Here is a 17,141-nt window from a genome sequence, read left to right as displayed (position 1 = left end):
CTAAAGAAGATTTTCCTTATACGTATTTATCTAAAAAAAGTATTATTGTGATTACTTTGTATACGCAAAGTTTATCAAATTTGGGAAAATCTGTCGTTTGATTTTTCGTTTGGGTTTACAACAGGAAATAGGACTTGCCTGTATTGTGCATTTTTATTTGCGCGGTTTGAGATTTCACCACAAGGGGAACCACCGGAAAAATTTTCATGACGTAACACAGGATTTCTTTTCATCAGTTTGGTTCCTCTTTTCAAGATTATGCGCAAACAGTTTAGTTGTGGAGTTAGTTATCAAGTCAAATATGCGATGTTTTTCATTACAGTTCGTTTTCTATTCAGTCTGAAAAGCTACAATGAAAAAATCGTTAGTTGTCAATAAATTGTTGTTATTTTCACTTGTAGACTAATTTCTGTCAGATTTTGTTAATTGTTCAGTTTTGCCCTTTGTTCACTTCTACGTTATAAAGCGGATTGTTTTGCATACAATACAATGGAACGAAAAGACACAGAAAGTGGTGATAATAAAAACCAGGTAAAAAGTTTTTATAAATAGTTTGTACAACTTGTTGCAAAATTAGTTTATCATTTCTTGTTTCTTTATTACTTTGGTGACCAATGGCACCAGCCAGATGAGTGTACATGTGTGTAGGACCAGTTTGTTTCTGGTTGCAGAAACAATTATGTTGTTAAATGCTGTGTTTATGTTGTTAAAAGAAAAAACAATTATGTTGTTAAAAGTTCAAAATTAATTTGTATAGTTTTATGGCAACAACAGAATTTTCCACTGTCGTGTACCTGTTGCTTGGTGTGTATGGTATGTTTTCTTACAGTTTTAATGTCAGTCATATATATGTGTAGCCTGGTGGACTTGAAAAGTGGAACATCGCCCAGCCCAGCAGCACAAGCCCAAAGGAAGTTGACCAAGAGAAGCGAAAAACAATCCAGCATCACTTATACCTGCTGCTGCATGCAGACACCTGCTCAAAAGTGGGTGGCCTCCAAAACTTGTTTTGTTTCAAAACGCGTAGGTAGTGTTTAACCAAGTTTGACTCATCACGGTTTAATGGTATATAATTTGTGAAGAATTTTAATAGACCACTGCTTTGCAAAATTAGGTGCTTTTAAGGTATAAAAATTTTGGAAAGATTTGTATTTGGATATTGATAGTGTTTTGTTGATCTGAAAAACCCTATTGTTGATAGTTTTTGAAAATTATTGCTTTTTCAGTCTAGTGATGAAAATTTAGTGTGTAATGTTCCACACTGTAACACGATGAAAAATCTCCTGACACATATTCCTAGCTGCACAGAGGGAAAGCATTGCAAGGGTACAAGCAGGCTTTTTGTTTTATGATTTGGACCAAAAATGGTTTATAACTTTAATGTATGGGTCTTGCTCATGTACATTTTGCTGTTAATTTTGATTGAATTAAGCCATTTGAATAACTGTGTTTGAAAAAATGAAAGGCACATGGTTATGACAAACTGTACAATAAAATCAAAAATGATTAAATGTGCTAAACAAATGCTGTAAACAAAATAACCTTTTATGTTCTACCACTTAAATACTTAAGTTAATGTGGAATTTTATAATCTCAGTTGCTCATTGTGCTTCATCGCAACCTATCATAAACCATTGGGTACAATGCAAGTGTTGTGATTGCATTGCTTGCTATCCTCAGAGACAAAGGGAACTCATAAATTTTGAAAACTGGAAATTGATCCAGTATCAATTATACCTACTTCTTCATGCTAATAAGTGCTTGAAAGAAGTAAGTTACAATTTTTTTTTGTGATGCATGCTTTAGTTGTTGCATGTTGTAACTGTAAGGTCATAAGGCATTGGCTAAAACGTAGAAAGAGTACTACAGACGAATCCGGTTAATCGCATCATCGATTTGCCAAGGGTATTTGATGGGGTTAACCCGATTATGCGATAATCCGGTTGCTATGTAAACAGTACACGCCGTTAACAAAAGTGCTCATTTTCACTTCCCCAGCTGAAACAAAGTTGCAGTGAGGCTCAACTGTGGCAACGGAGCAGTATTTTCTCTCTTTTGTTGCAGAGAATTGAAAAAATTGCTGCTCTCAGCGCAAGAACTGTCGTGGCTATGGTGCAATCGCCTAAGTGTGTTAAAGAAACAGTAGAAACGCACACACGCTCACACTCTTAATTGGCGCACACGCCACAGTTTGCTTGATTTGTGCTTTCTCTTGCAGTCAGGTTTATTTGAAAAGATATGTTACATCGCATCGTAGCTAAGCGGCCCATCATTTAACTTTGGGAACTTCCCTATGAAGACGGTTTATGACGTTTTAGTCTTGTTTTGGGTAGTTTTCTATATAAATGTGCCAGGTCTCGCGCCTAATATACACGTAAAATGGCCTGTTGTTTCTAACCTATTTCGTTTTCTAGTTCAAACCAACGCATTAAGCGGCAAAGTGCTAGGTGCATATTTGTAAACAAGCCCAAACCCGCAAGTACACGACCGAAACCTAGTTCAACTTAAAACTTTGGCACATTCTACAGCGCAAGGGTACTAAGGCGAGCTGCATCAGTTTCTATTATAACCCATTATCCAATTGACAAAAAGAATATTTGATTTTAGCAAAACTTTAACGACTCAGATTGTGGCGCTACTTTCTAGCTTACTCAGCAAACTGCAGCTGCAAGATTAGCGTGACTGTCACGTGATCAACGTGTGATCGCTGCTTCAAAAATTTAAAGCAGCATCAAATACTACAGGAATAAATGCCTCTCTTAATCGGTGTTTTACCTGATAAGTTGCGCAAGGTCACGAACAGAAGACAAAATATGGCAATCATTGGCATGTTACCAACTACGTGAATCTAAACAACATGGTGTGATTACTTGCGATCTAACATTTTTTACAACCATTACATGTTTGGCGGTTCATGAACAATATAACAAAAAACATTTTTAAACATTTGTTTTACATTTAACCTTGTTTAAATTTCAATACATTTTAACACTTCGAATTTGGTGCAGTTCGCACTTAGTAAGAAATTACAATCAGCGTCTTTGCCGGAACACCAGTTTCGTAATTTTAACACGTTGAACTCTTTATTTAAAGGCTTGATTTAAACTATTGGCGATTACTTAGGAACACTATACACGGACTTGAAAAGTAGTTTAATCACAAACATTACTGCCAAGGTAGTGGTGTATATAGAATACATCGTTCAGACGTTTCGACAATCTCTGTTGTCATCATCAGTGCATGCGTCGAAACGTCTGAACGATGTATTCTATATACACCACTACCTTGGCAGTAATGTTTGTGATTAAACTATTGGCGATTAGATAAGTCAATAAAAAAGGATCAATGTGCACGGCTGTGAGATAACGACTCCTTGTTATCGCACAGCGGTACACTCAACGCCGATTTAATCTTCTAATAACTTTTCCAAAATATTTTATGGTCGAGACGTGTCATTTTCAACGTTAGATGCGTTATTTGGTGTGGAATGCAAAAATGCATCTACGTCTTTTTCGCGTACATTACCTCCGGAGGATTTTACTATCATATCGTCGCTTTTTATTCCAAATACTCGGGCTGTTCGACTTTCACATAGAGATCATCAATCCAGTTAATCGCATATTTCGTGGAAAATCGATGCGAATATCCGGTTTATGCGATTAACCGGACGATTTTCTTAACAAACGATGGGCGACGGTTTGGGATTTTTAATTGTGATGCAATTAAACGGATTATGCGATTAACCGGTATGCGATTAACCGGATTCGTCTGTATAGAAAATTAACAGTGTCCAATAGTTCCACAAATCATGATGAAATTTGGTGTATTTTTTATTGATGTTATTTTATTAAAATCTGAAGTTAAAATCACTGCTAAAACTGTTATCTTAAGTGGTGCGATTCAGTCCAGTCGCACTGGTTCTATAGAACTGTCTCACGAAATTTTATTCTATCAGCGAACCTGTTAGCATTACTGGTTACTGTAAACCGACTTTTTGTAACAGAATCAGCTGAAAAATATGACTTTTGTAATAGAACCGGCTGACAAAAACTTGTAATCCCACACTAGTTATCACCATGTAGGTAAGCTATGATTCTTGTTTGTAATATTTTCAGTCTAATGGAGAAAATCCATTATGTGCCGTTCCACACTGTCGCACAATGCAGATTGTCCTGAAACACATGCATAACTGCACAGAGGGAAAAAAGTGCCTGGGTAAGAAAAAAGTTCTACATTACCTGTTTTGTACAAGTTAATATGTTTTCAAAAACTAGTGTAAATGTAAATGTCACATTCTGTTTCTACTGGTGCACAAAAAGTGGGAAAATGAGTCACAGACTATCACATCTGGCTGATCTAACATGTTGGTGACAGTAACAAAAATGTGTATGATGGTGTACTTTCTTGTCTTTTTCTTTGAGGTAATATTGATTCTTTTCATTCCAGTGGATCATTGCGCTTCATCACGACAAATCATTGCACACTGGAAGCAATGCAAAAATATATTGTGCACTATCTGTATGCCCTTAAGAAAGACCAAGGCAACATCTCAATCCATTGAGCCAAAACCCACACCATGTATGTCTGACATTTTGATGTAATTTGTGCACAAGGCATGCATGTGTTCTTTGATCTAGTGAACTTTTGTTTTAGAAGGGTGTTCTTCCCTGAGGGGGACACATATTGATTTGTTGGGTAAAACTCATTGAGCAATTATTAGGTTTTAATATGTGAGACAAACTTTGGTTGATAATTCTAAAGATAAAAAGATAAATTATATTTCTCCAGAAACCTTTTTAAGTGGCCAACAAAGGTTAGTTGTCATGCGACAGTGGGTTACTGTTGGTCAACGTATCGGTACTGCAAAAACACACCTGTAAAACTGATTTGTTAAGATCATATATATTGGAGGTTTAGGAGTGTATTTTTTAAAATTTTTGTTTAGGATTGGGTGTTTAACCAGCGAAATAAATTCTGGCCAATTAACCAGTCAGCCAACTTCTTGTCAACTTTTATTACTCTGCTACCTATTAAAAATGCAATTTCAATTAAAAGTTGAAAAGGAAAAAAAACTTTCATTAAGAACCAGGGGCAATAGAAATAACAGCTTTCAATGTAAATTTGTTTTGTAAATAAGAAATGTGTGGCCTATATTATATCACAACCCTTTCCGACTGCTTTAGAGGTTTTTATTCCATTAATGGCTACCAATGTGTCTATATTTTTGTTACAATCCACCATTATAAATCAAATTTGTTACATAGTGTTCTTCATAGTCCAGACTGACATTGAGCTTTGACCACAATTTATCTGCAAAACTCAATCACAAAACGGATGTGTTGTTAAATGTAAAAATAGATTGATGTTGGTCATTATTTATTTCACAGATTGTTAACAACTTTTTAGTGTAAAAATATTCAGTTTAAACTCAACTTGCTAGACCATACACCACATATCACTGGCAATTTTTGTTCAGATTCAAGTGGACAAAGCAGCCAACAAAGCACATTCAATGAGGCTACAGACATGCCAATACATGATATTATGACCGACGATTTTTCACCATCACTGCATGACACATGGATACCACTTGACCCTGACATAGTACAGGAGGTTTTGGGCCAGATTAGCTCCTGGAAACCCATGCCAACACAAACAGGTAGACCCATATTTTAATTCCGGTCACACAAAGACCAAACAGCAAACAATAAAATAAATTAGGTTTTATACAGATGACATAAAATTGTTTAGAATATAGATAGACACATATGGTACTTAGCTTTATATAATCCAGTCTAAACTAGGTTTTGTTGTTTGGGGGAATGTTGAATTTCAATGTCTTTATCAAGTTATCAACTGCAAACGGCTAAAAAATTAATTATGTATCCCTTGTATTTGGCCATATAGTATAAATAAAATAACAACAAAATAGGAAATTATGGCAGTTAAACTATCAGAAACTGTAGTTTGTGTTTTAATTTTTACTCTAGATGTCTAAAGCCTGCCCGTATAAAGTGGTAATCATGATATTACGTATGTTGAATTAATATTATTTGCTTGCTTTATATCAAGCAGAAAAAAAAATGGAGCAGCCTAAGTCAAGCAGTGAACTTGCTGAGGTATGTACAAAAATCATTTTCAATTTTGCCAATCTTTTAAGTTTAGAGATTTTTTTTGAAGTTGGCTTTAACAGACACTTTAAACAACAGCATGTATTTTTGTTCTCAGCACAACAACGATTCCATGGCACATAAGCAGCCTCATAACCAAGCTACAACTAGTAAACATCAATATGAAATTCCACATACTCATCTTGATCAACAACCTCAAACTTGTGTTACTGTCCAGTCGACACAATCAACGCAGGATTACCAAGCAGGTAAGATCATATATGCATGAGAAACCGTGATAGACAGATAATTTATCCAGAATTTTTCATCGCTGTGTTTAATCGTGGGTACGGGCTTAGGGTTCATTAAAAAACGGGCCTGCGTCGGCCTGACTTTACACTCTGTATCGCAGACCCAATGTCAAACAGCCCCCAAAACGCCTTGTTCAATACCAATTGTTTATTGTGTTTGTTGTCTGGGTCTTTATCTGTAGGCCTATCAATCAAACGTTTGGGTCTAAACGGGATCTTAAAAACGATACGTGTTTGGGCTTGTAATTTCGGATTGAGCTTGTAATTTCGAGTACCAATTTCATGGCCGTTAACAATATTGCCGCATACCATCCAGGCTCTCCATAGTTGATTAATGCGATGGCGGCATTTAGCACAATATTCAATTCATAACTCATGTTTTAGCATTGACATTGTAAGAATTTAAAATTTAACGCATTCAATGCATTTTTGCACTTGCACTCAAGAATCCCTAGAAACAAGTTTAATGGTGAGAGCATATAATTTTTGTTACAGTTATGACGAATTAATTCAAGACAAAACATTTTGTTTACAAACAGTTACTTGTGTCCCATTTTTGCACCGATATAGCAAGTGGTACACCACCCGGTGTTTTAAGTAACAAACGTTTTATGTCACTATTAGCCATTTGTGTGCAAAATACGGAATAAATAAAAAACCTAAAGGTGTTTGTGTACCAGCAGGAATGCCGTCATGTAATCACTAGCAGTACATGTTAATTGTTAATAAACAAATACATTTGCCAGAAGAGCGCTATTAACATAAAATTAATCCTGGCAGCAATAGCTTCTATATTAAAATGTTAATTGTTAAAATTGTCAACACAGAAACAACAGTTCAGCATCAGCCACCAGAAACGAAACAGGTGACCAACATCTTCATTCAAAGCAATTTTAGCAGTTCCACTTTAAACATGTCAGGAGGTAACACAAGTAAGTTTAACTGTGGTAGTCACAAGGTTACTTCAAACTAAGGCATAGGCTGTTTAAATGAAATTAACTATTCCAATAAGAGAGAAGCTTCTTTCGTGCTAAGAGGTATTCATGTTTAACCAACCTCTGTTTTAAGACAATTTACACTTTCTGTAAGAAAGCATTTGTTCACCAAGTAATTCTTACAATACACATGACAATATGCACTCATGGCCTGGCTTCATTTACTTTTGTCCAGCTTACAACCTGCTTTAATAACAATGGTTGTAGTGATATTATGCACTAGATTTTATCCTCAAACAGAAAGGGATGAGCTCGCCTATTTTATGTTTATGAAACACAATTGTGTCTAAAGACAGCATTCTATTGTTTAGTTTCGCCACAATAATTTGGTGCAAACCATTCAAAAACAAAAATGCTTTTGTTTAGACTATGGAAATACTGATTCATTTACTAATATCAACAATTTCACCAATGGTAAGTTTGTAATTTGGAGTAATTTTTGTAGCTAAAGCAGTGGTTCCCAACCTGGGGTTTTACCGTTTTTACAATCCTATACCGTAAGTGCAAACTGTTTATGAAACCCTTGGATCAAGAAAACTTGTGATTCTTACCTCCATTGTGACATCACAACACACATTAACAATATAATTGTTTGTGTTTTGTTTTAATTATTGCACACTAGAAAATTTATCTCTTTTAGTGCATTGACAGCTACAGTACAGAACTTTATTGAGATTAAAAGACTGTGAAGGTTGATAAAACTTTTGCCCCCCCAAAACAAAGGTATAATAATGTACTGTATATATATATAATGCAGGAAACGAAAAAAGACTAAATTACGTTGGAAGTCCGAGGTCCGATAAAATTTATAAAAGCGGTCCGTGACTACAAAAAGGTTGGGAACCACTGAGCTAAAGTAAAATGAATGTTACCGCAAAGTGTGAGTTTCTTTAAATTTTCGGGCCCCAATTTTAAAATAAGTTTGTAGCTGTGTGTCCAACCTCTGTGTTTTTATAATTGTTAATTTATTTAATTTTATGCAATCTTATGATAACATTTAATTTTAATTTTATATATTTTTCAGATATGCAAACAGTTAAAGACGATTTGAAAACCTCAGCTGAAACACAATGCTTAACAAAAAACTGTTTCAAATTGACAAAACAGAAAGTTGAGATTTGTCCGATGGAAATAACAGACAAACCGGGCAAAAAAATTCAGCCAGCAGAATATGAGACACCAAGGAAACAGAGAAAACTTGTTGAATCATCAAAAAACTGGGAAGAGGAGGGACATTACAACAGAAGAAAGGATTATGAGGAAATTGATTTTAGAGAGAAAAAGAAAGTTTCAGTTGAAAGTTTATTTCAATTAGCTGAACAGCAAGCAAGTGAAAATGGTGAACCTGAATGCCAAGGAAATGTGGTTGCCCTGATTGGACAGCCAGGAATTGGAAAAACAACACTTTCAAAAGTTATTACTGATAATATACTCCAGGATAAGATGGAAAACATAACAAATATGGATTGGATTTTTTACATTTCTGTCAAGGGTATCAAATTTCAAGAATCTGCAACTTTTGTAGACTTTCTTTTAAAATATTCACTAGAAAACACCCAATACAATAAGCTTAAAAGCAGATGTAAAGGTAAAGGGTTAAAAAAAATTAAAAATGCAATGCTTGCAGAGATTTTAGAATCCAAAAATGTGTTTATTGCTTTTGATGGCCTTGACGAAGCTTCAACAGAATGGGACTTGAAGTATAAGGGTGGTTTAGACTTGCACCAAAAAAACAACCCTTTGGTATATTTATTTGGCCTTATGAAAGGAGACATACTACCTAATGCAAAAAAGCTTTTTACATCTCGACAAAACCATTTTTTCTCCATCAATTCAAATCATCGACCCCAATTTGTGGCTGAAGTTTTGGGTTTAAACACAAAATCTCAAGAGAGTTTGTGTAAACAGATTTGCCCTGACCATAAAGATGAAGTGTGGAAAATCATCGAAAGCAACCCAAACTTATCTTACTCATGTTATGTACCAGCTAAATGTGTGTTTATTACATTTGCTGTTTGGAAAAGTCTTAAAGAAGATTCCAGTGAACGATTCCATTCTCTCACTTACATTTTTGCACGTGGTTTTAAGTATTATTTTGCTGATGGATTTATAAAGGGAATGGCAAAAGATAAAAAATACATGAATAAAATTGCCAAGTTAGCATGGAATGGATTTAGGAAAAAACAGTCTGTCTTTGAGAAAGAAGATCTGGATAATGTAGGGATTGACATTAAAACATTTACTGACATACTTTCAGCTTTTGTAACAGAAGAAAATTGGGGAATGGAAATTGTTGACTGTGACAGAAAGTGCAACTTTTCACATTTAATTTGGCAAGAATATTTTGCTGCTTGTTACCTCGTTTACTTCTCAAGTGTTGATGAGTTTTGTATATTGATTCCTCAATTGAAAAGTGACAGATGGGAGGTAGTTACCAAGTTTGTGTTTGGTCTTTTCAACTCTGATGTCAGCAAAGTTGGTAAAAGTTGTTTTTCGACAAAATGTAGAAGCAACCAAAAATTATTGGTTAAAAAAGCGAAGTTGCTGGAACTTGTCGGTAACGAGATTGAATTAAGAAGTAACGGAAACAAAAGTCTAAATATACCACAGTTTGTGCGAATTTGCTCGTGGTTGCAAGAAATTAATGACAAAGAATTTTATCGACAAGTTGTCCCATTTCTGCCTCCATACATAAATTTAAGTGGCAACATACTTTTGACTGACCTTTCCAGCATTGCAGAAGTGTTGAGTCAGTCTGAAACCAAGCATGACATCAGTATTTTGAAATATTGTAAATTTCCTCAGGGCAACCTCAAAATTGTTGTACAAAGCTTAACGAAACCCAACATACAGGTCAGTTAGTAGCTTAAAACAGAATATTATGTTGTGTTTGCAAATGGCAAATTAGTAAGATTTTTATGTTTTTAAGTCAACAGAATTTTGAACAAAAAATAATCAATACAATTTTCGTTGGGGTTAGGTTTTGTGCCTATTAAAAACCCTCAACGACATGAGTCATTTTTCGGCACTACACCATTATTAGTTTTTAAACTATTACTTAAGATATGGCATAATAAGTAAAACAGCAATTGCAAAAGACACAAAAATGTAAAAGGTAATACTTCCCAAATATATAAACTTTTTGGGGGCTTGTAATGTTGTCACATTTTGTGATTGTTGCAGATTGGAACACTGCATCTAGGTTATAACAACATCACTGATGAAATTGCATCTGCAATAGCTTCGTGTGTTCAAATTAACATGAAACTTTTTCTGAATGATTGTCAAATGTCAAGTTATGGAATTTGTAAAATTGCAGAATCTATTTCCAAACTTTCACAACCAGTAAGTTGCAAAGCCTATAACTGCAAAAATGTTTAAATAACAAACCTCAAATGGTTTGCTTTCAAATTGTGACCAATAAATGTCTATGAATTTTCATCATCATTACAGATTTGCCATATTTAATATCTCTTTCATAGATGCAAGTATTTGACCTTCATTTCAACCAAGTCACTGATGAAAGTGCATCTGCAATAGCCTCCTGTATTCAGTATATCAAAATACTGGATATGGGATGGTGTCAACTGACAAGTGTTGGAATTTGTAAAATTGCAGAAGCTATTTTCAAACTTTCACAACCAGTAAGTTATTCCTGAATCATTAAAATATACATGACTTGTAGTTGCATTGATTTTTTGAATTTAGATAAATGAACTAAAAATTGTTGGAAACTCAATTGATGAGGAAGCAGAAAATAGTTTACTTGGTTGTTTGCACAACATACAAGACAGACTTTGGGTGTCAAAATCTTCCATGAGTGCAGACTTTGAATCCAAATTCTCAAAACTGTCTGGACCAGTAAGTGAGATATTGTGTGTCAATTTAACATGTCTTTGGGTATTTGCAATGCAAACATGCTTTTTTAGAAACCCATACTTATTCTGTAATGGAAGAGTTGCAAAAGGCAGCAGCTATATTACACTCCCAAACAACTTGATTTGCTGACATAAGGTTTAATGTACCTGCAAAAAGTATTGAGTTTTTGGATCTAATGCAGCTTCAAGCAGTTGCATGCCTACAGCAAGCATAAGCTACAGCATCTTCAAATTTAGCTAAATAGCTTCAGGTTTGTTTATTGTAGCCAAGCAACAACCTATTAAAACTATGGCCTGGGGCTGGAGATGCTTGATTTTGTTAATATTTTTGTCTTTTTTGCCAGGTTTATAAATGTTTAAGTAATTTATCTTGCAAGGACAAGCGTTTTAGGTTGAATAAAGGGTTAAACTGTTTATTTTAAGGGACAAACTTCAAAAGAATACTGGTGGTAATGGGCTACATAGGAATTTTTATATGACACTGATTATAAGTGGTACAACTTTACAGAATATGAATGGAAAGACTATTTCATGCACCAAGGACAAGTAAACGTGTTTACTGGACCACTCACTGTATTACTGCAACCCTATAAATCTCTGGCTGTTGTTTTGGCAGTATTTTATAGCAATACTGAGGCCAGATGCAATTATTTTACGTTTCAAAGATCAAAGTGATTTGTTGTTCATTTACAAAAAAATGTACAGGTCAATGCTGTAAGAGGATGAATTTATGCATCAGCGAATTTTTATTTAATTTTGGACATCTATTACAACTCAAATATCAAATACAAGTAATATACACTCAACTCATTTACATAGTCCAACCGGCAAAAACATGGAAGCGGTTAAGTTAATTGGCTGAACTTCCGCCAGCATAAGCATATGCCACATTCATATCATGTCACAAACTTGTACACAGTTGTTGTTGAGGATTATGGCAACCTGTTGTTTCAACTTGTAAGTTTATGCAGTTCTGTTTACATGCTGGCTGTACCGCTGTGTTTATAAGTGAAATTTGTGCCGGTGATGCACAGCTTTGTACTGCTGAAGTGTTCTTTTTGCAGTGAACCGCGTCGTTGTTTGTATTTGCATCTTCGTTGGCGGCTTTTTCAACAAGATTTGTGCAGTGAATCGTATCGCTTGTATATTGTACAGCGGTAAAGCTGCCAATAGCAGATTTTTGACAAGCTTGCTTCAAATTGTAAGTAGGACAGCTTTTAAGACAGGTTGCCACTGGCAAATTAATCACGTTTGACTTCACAAACCTGAGGAATTTTCTCTATTCCTTCGGGTTAAAGCGTTTGCTAAACAAAGAGTCAAAGAACTTAGAAGCGTTTTCTGGTCGGCAGCAGGTATTATGGCAAATCGTAGATTGTTTGTTTTTTACCTGGTCTTGAGCGGAATTCTGCAATATGGAAACTGCGACATCAAATTCCCCCCCTTGCCTTTCGGAAAACATCTGACGACCTCAGTAAACGGAGGGTGGGTGTTTCTATTTGTCGTTGGATTTCTTTGTAAAGTTTTTTAGTTAAAAAAGACTTTTGCAGAAGTCACAAACTAAAGCATCGAGCCTATACATGTTAAGCTGTAGACAATGCACACTGTTGAGACCTATAAGATCTCATCACTGCAGCTGGTGACAAGACATCGGCCGTATTGGCTAATGTAGCCCCTTGGCCCTTACGGTCCTTAAGTCTCAAAATGTCTTCGAAAATTTACAAAACATTATTGAGTCTTTGTGAAAGCATCAAGCCAGTAAATGATAAGCTACAGACAGTGCACACTGTTACCTTATTGGTCAAAACAGTGCGCACTGTCTGCTACTTATTATTGACTCTTTATTGTTAAAATACTGTTGAACAATCAAATATAACAACTCAAGCACTTCCGAAAAGACGCTGGCTTTCAGACTCTAGAACGCCTTGGTAAAACACAAAAATTTGCCATTGCAGTATCAGAATTGGATGGGATTTGTTTGTCGACGCGTTTGAAGCGCAAATGTTGAAGATACTGGCTCAAGGTTAATTTTAGTTTTGGTCACAAAAACATAAAACTACTTCTTGAAAAGAATATTAGGAATAAAACACCCTGGACCACAATCACATTGATTGTGATAACGAAAACGGACGATTTGTAGAAAAATACTCGTTTTAAAGAGATTGATTTTAAAACATTAATATAGTTATGGCCTGATCTAACACACCTGTGACCACAATAACAGCGGTTTTAAACAATTTTAAATAAAATGTAAGCAGTACATAGGTCTACATCTACAATATAACTTTAAAATTTTTCAGTAGATTCAGAACAAGCCATTACACGTTATATTTCTGTCTCTTTTCTTGTTGGTCGGAATTAGCCTCAAATCCAAAGTTCTTCCAAAAAACAAGGTTGTTATATTTTAGAAATGAGCGACCTTGGAAGCAGGAATGAGCAAGATGCGGAGGATGAAACTGGTTGATAGAAGTTTCACGTTAAATCGAATAAAAGCTTGAAAGCTCGTGTGTATTTGAGTTGTTGGTAGGAAATAGTCGCAAGGCAACGAGTTGGCTGATTTTTTCAGACTTGAGCAATGAACAGGCTAGTCCATGGTGGGATTCGAACCATCTACCTCAGACATGCTCAGTAATTGGCGAAGATTTTTATATGAATCAGGTAAAGGTTTTCAGAATGTAATTTGGCAGAGGAAAGCTGATTTGTTGTGTTTCCTTTCTACTTCTTTCACAGAAGTTTTGATTCATTATAGTCAGTAATTACAATGTAGGGTTTACTTGTTGTTTTATTCCAAAATGGCCGTGAAACGAAACATGATTTATTCTAGGATGTTTTGGTAAATACTCAAACCGTCACCAGTGATATGAGACTACATTAGTTACAACTGTCATTTTTTTGTTACGTCGAGTAAAAGAAATACTAAAAAGGTTTAAAAGCAAAACGTGACGATATTGACAAAGTTGACCCCAAAATTTAAAATTGTGAATCTTTTTCAGAATAAAATGTTGGGGCAACAGAACGAAGCTACTTGGGGAATCTTTTTGTATTGGCGCACCAGGTCGCACAATAAACATAACATGTCTTAAAACAACAAAAGACGTACCACAAGGGGTTGATAGCGGATAAACAAAGAATAGGTTAAGGAACAAAAAACATGTTCATAACGGGACGAAGAACACGATGGCAAAAATGTTGCAAATTGCTATAATATTTGTTTGTTTGTTTTTGCATTGGGCGTAAAGGTTAATGTAGACAGATTACGGCACTTCAGTTTGTTGGAAGTTAGAGGCTGAAAAGCTTGTTTTTAAACGTGTATGTATCTGTACACAGATTGAAAATCAGCAACCACAACAGAACAGGCAATACTTGAAACGTTGTGAAAACTTTTTCAGTATAGTGTGCATGTTGATCAGTTTGCGTGTGGATGAAGGCAGTGCATAATAACCACTCAGTTGCACAAATACAAGGTTTTCGGATGTTGATGTGTGAAAGAGCAAGAGGGGTAACATTAAACCCGCAAAAACTTTTTGAACATACCGAATTGGACGGCGCGGGATTTGAACCACCAACCTCAGACTTTTTAGTTCAGCGTACCACTGATTGTGTTTGTACAGTTGTAACAAAGGTGATGCTATCCAGTCGTTTTCGGTTAACCTCACACTTTATCATAGAAGTATATTTTTTTATATGGTTACTCGGTCACTGTGGTTGAAAAGTGTAAAGTTGTAACGAAACGTGGTGGTTGCGTTTTTTAGGTTTTCAAGTAAATAAAAACTTGAATAAACAAACGATGCATCAAAATTTCTGGTGAAGTTTTAAACAGAGGAAGTTGATTGTTGTGGTTTGAAGCCACAGGCGAGTTCACCGGTTGCTGGGGTTAGATCATTACTTAAAGTTTTGCCCTCTGAATTTGTTAACATGCACTGTTAGTTGTGACATTTCTGTGTGAAAACAGTTTTGTGAAATCAGTATTTCACTTTTTGCAGCTTTGCTATACTTTAGTGAGAGTTAAAGACAAACAAACAATTCGTGATGAGCAATTTAATTATCTTGGCTCTGTTGATCTCTTGTGTCGCCACAAACGTAAAAGGATTTTTGACAACCGTCAACGGGCCGTAAGTATTAGAACAAGAAAACAATAGCAGTGTTGTGATGCAATAGTTATTCGAGCTGTTTCTATATAAATGCCTAAATTTAAAGTGTATGTTGTTGTGCAAATATGTAACAGCTTTTTAAAACAGTATGAACTATATGGTAACAAAAATAGTCAGAAAGCCTTGGTTTGACCATTAATTTTGATTTAAATTTTTTGCACGATAAAAACCAACTGTTACCTTACTTTAGAATTTCTATACAATACGAATCCCAAAGAGTGAAAATAAAAGTCATGGACTTCATGGAACGTTTAATGCGAGGTAGGCGCTGGTTTATACAACTTGCCACTTTTAGTATGTTTCACAACCTCAATTTGCAGTGGGGTTCGAACCAAAAACCCCAAACAAACTGACAACCATATTTTAAATAAATCAATTGTTGAATTTCAGAAATGAGCGACGTGGAAAGGCCATTCTCCGTACGTGCTGGTTCAAGAGATGCTTGGTAGAGTTTTACAATTGATCAAATAAATTCCTTGCTAAAATATCTTGTTCGTTTGTGTTAAAAGCTATAGTGTAAGCGTACGAATATAAAATCCTCTTGAGGCCAAGTTGCTACTAAATATGTAGCATAATTACTCAGTAAAAATGAGCCTCAGATAGAAACCAAATATATGGTCACTTGTGGCAGTAGAGGACCGAACGGTCTTTTATTTGTGGTCACTTTGTGCGCTAGAGGGCAGGGCTATGTTTTTTTCGTGGGAAAATTTGCGCCAACAACTTGAGGAAGCCGCAAAAATGCGCTGCCAAAGTTCTGCAACAGTTGAACGGAAGTCGTCTATAGCTGATGTTGATGATGAAGGTACTAGTTATTGATATTACAGTACTATACAGATTAAACTGCGATGATTTTAAAGTTAGTTGGTGCATAAAATGATTCCTAATGTCATTCTGATTATTCTCGTTGTTTTGTTGATGTTTCCTGCGACCATTCTTGGCCCCACTCGTATTCGTGCGTAAGTATAAAGTGCAGAAGGTCGTGGGTTCGATTCCCACCCGTTCAAACGTTGTTTTTATATTGCAGTATGCCCCTCGTGGGATGACAAGGAATATATTGCCTACTTGGATGGTTTGACGAAACAAGCTTTCATAAACAATAAAGGTAAACCCAAGTTAATTAAATAACTGTTAGATCTGATACTGGTCAGTTGAAAACACATTTTCAGTTCAAATCAATTAAACAAGCAGAGCTGAAAAATCATTTTGCTCAGTAACTTCCCAAAACATTGACCAACATATATAGTGCCCATTTTTTCTTATTGTTGTTGTGTTCAGGTTGGGATGAGGAAGGATGAAGTTATCACAGACGAAGGCGTTTCAAGGCTGCGCCGTTCGGTTTTGTCCACTTGTCCTTATGCTTTTGCTTTGTTTTGATTCTTGTCGCGAAATAGGGCGTGATGTTTTACAATAAAATGTGCACTTCGTAAGGCATTGTTAGTCAATAAAAAACGAGCAGCAATAAAGATTTTCGTTTAAGCTGGAAGTAAAAACTTTGCATTCTCTGAAAGGTGAACAAGTGGCATCATCACTATTCCAACACTTTTGTGTAATTCTCGAGAATAAATGTGCCTAATTAGAACGAAAAGTAGAAATGGTCTCAACTTAAAATTCAGCACCAAGTATCAGTTAGCAGCCCCTAAACATTTATAACCCAATGTTACAGAGACTAAAACGTTATCAACAACAGACGCCTGTAGCG

At 35.5% G+C, this 17,141-nt stretch overlaps 1 protein-coding gene and 2 long non-coding RNA genes across 8 annotated transcripts; all 3 read left to right on the top strand.

Moving 5' to 3' along the window:
- Nucleotides 1–387: 387 nt before the first annotated feature.
- Nucleotides 388–12,425, top strand: LOC145233154 (uncharacterized). 6 transcript variants are annotated; one of them, XR_013861032.1, is made up of 17 exons: nt 388–531; nt 858–986; nt 1,227–1,326; nt 1,598–1,770; nt 4,116–4,215; nt 4,447–4,578; nt 5,477–5,659; nt 6,076–6,119; nt 6,229–6,379; nt 7,249–7,353; nt 7,783–7,830; nt 8,441–10,269; nt 10,600–10,761; nt 10,899–11,060; nt 11,125–11,281; nt 11,346–11,545; nt 11,803–11,866. XR_013861032.1 is itself a non-coding variant. In XM_080097824.1 (16 exons), exons 1-16 carry the CDS (start codon nt 490–492, stop codon nt 11,842–11,844), a joined length of 3,558 nt encoding a protein of 1,185 aa, XP_079953950.1. In that variant the 5' UTR covers nt 388–489; the 3' UTR covers nt 11,845–12,425. The 6 variants fall into 6 exon arrangements, 1 of the variants encoding a protein (XP_079953950.1); XR_013861033.1 differs by having other exon boundaries at nt 6,073–6,119; nt 11,125–11,277; XR_013861030.1 differs by having other exon boundaries at nt 6,073–6,119.
- Nucleotides 12,426–12,534: 109 nt separating this feature from the next.
- Nucleotides 12,535–14,447, top strand: LOC145233155 (uncharacterized). Its single transcript, XR_013861035.1, has 3 exons — nt 12,535–12,776; nt 13,247–13,314; nt 13,700–14,447. It is a non-coding gene; the product is annotated as an uncharacterized LOC145233155 (long non-coding RNA).
- A 2,007-nt stretch (nt 14,448–16,454) lies between these two features.
- Nucleotides 16,455–16,869, top strand: LOC145231918 (uncharacterized). The gene is made up of 2 exons (XR_013860791.1): nt 16,455–16,544; nt 16,718–16,869. It is a non-coding gene; the product is annotated as an uncharacterized LOC145231918 (long non-coding RNA).
- Nucleotides 16,870–17,141: the final 272 nt, after the last annotated feature.

This window comes from Phallusia mammillata, chromosome 6 (genome assembly GCF_965637545.1).
Source record: "Phallusia mammillata chromosome 6, kaPhaMamm4.hap1.1, whole genome shotgun sequence".
Classification (NCBI taxonomy): domain Eukaryota; kingdom Metazoa; phylum Chordata; class Ascidiacea; order Phlebobranchia; family Ascidiidae; genus Phallusia; species Phallusia mammillata.
The sequence above is the reverse complement of the archived record's forward strand: the minus strand, read 5'-3'. Positions and strand labels throughout refer to the sequence as shown.

Coding starts and splice junctions, on each gene's coding strand:
- LOC145233154 (XM_080097824.1), top strand. CDS start 490: ATGGAACGAAAAGACACAGAAAGTGGTGATAATAAAAACCAG. Junction 532..857: donor GTGGTGATAATAAAAACCAG/GTAAAAAGTTTT, acceptor ATATATGTGTAG/CCTGGTGGACTTGAAAAGTG. Junction 10,270..10,599: donor TAACGAAACCCAACATACAG/GTCAGTTAGTAG, acceptor TGATTGTTGCAG/ATTGGAACACTGCATCTAGG.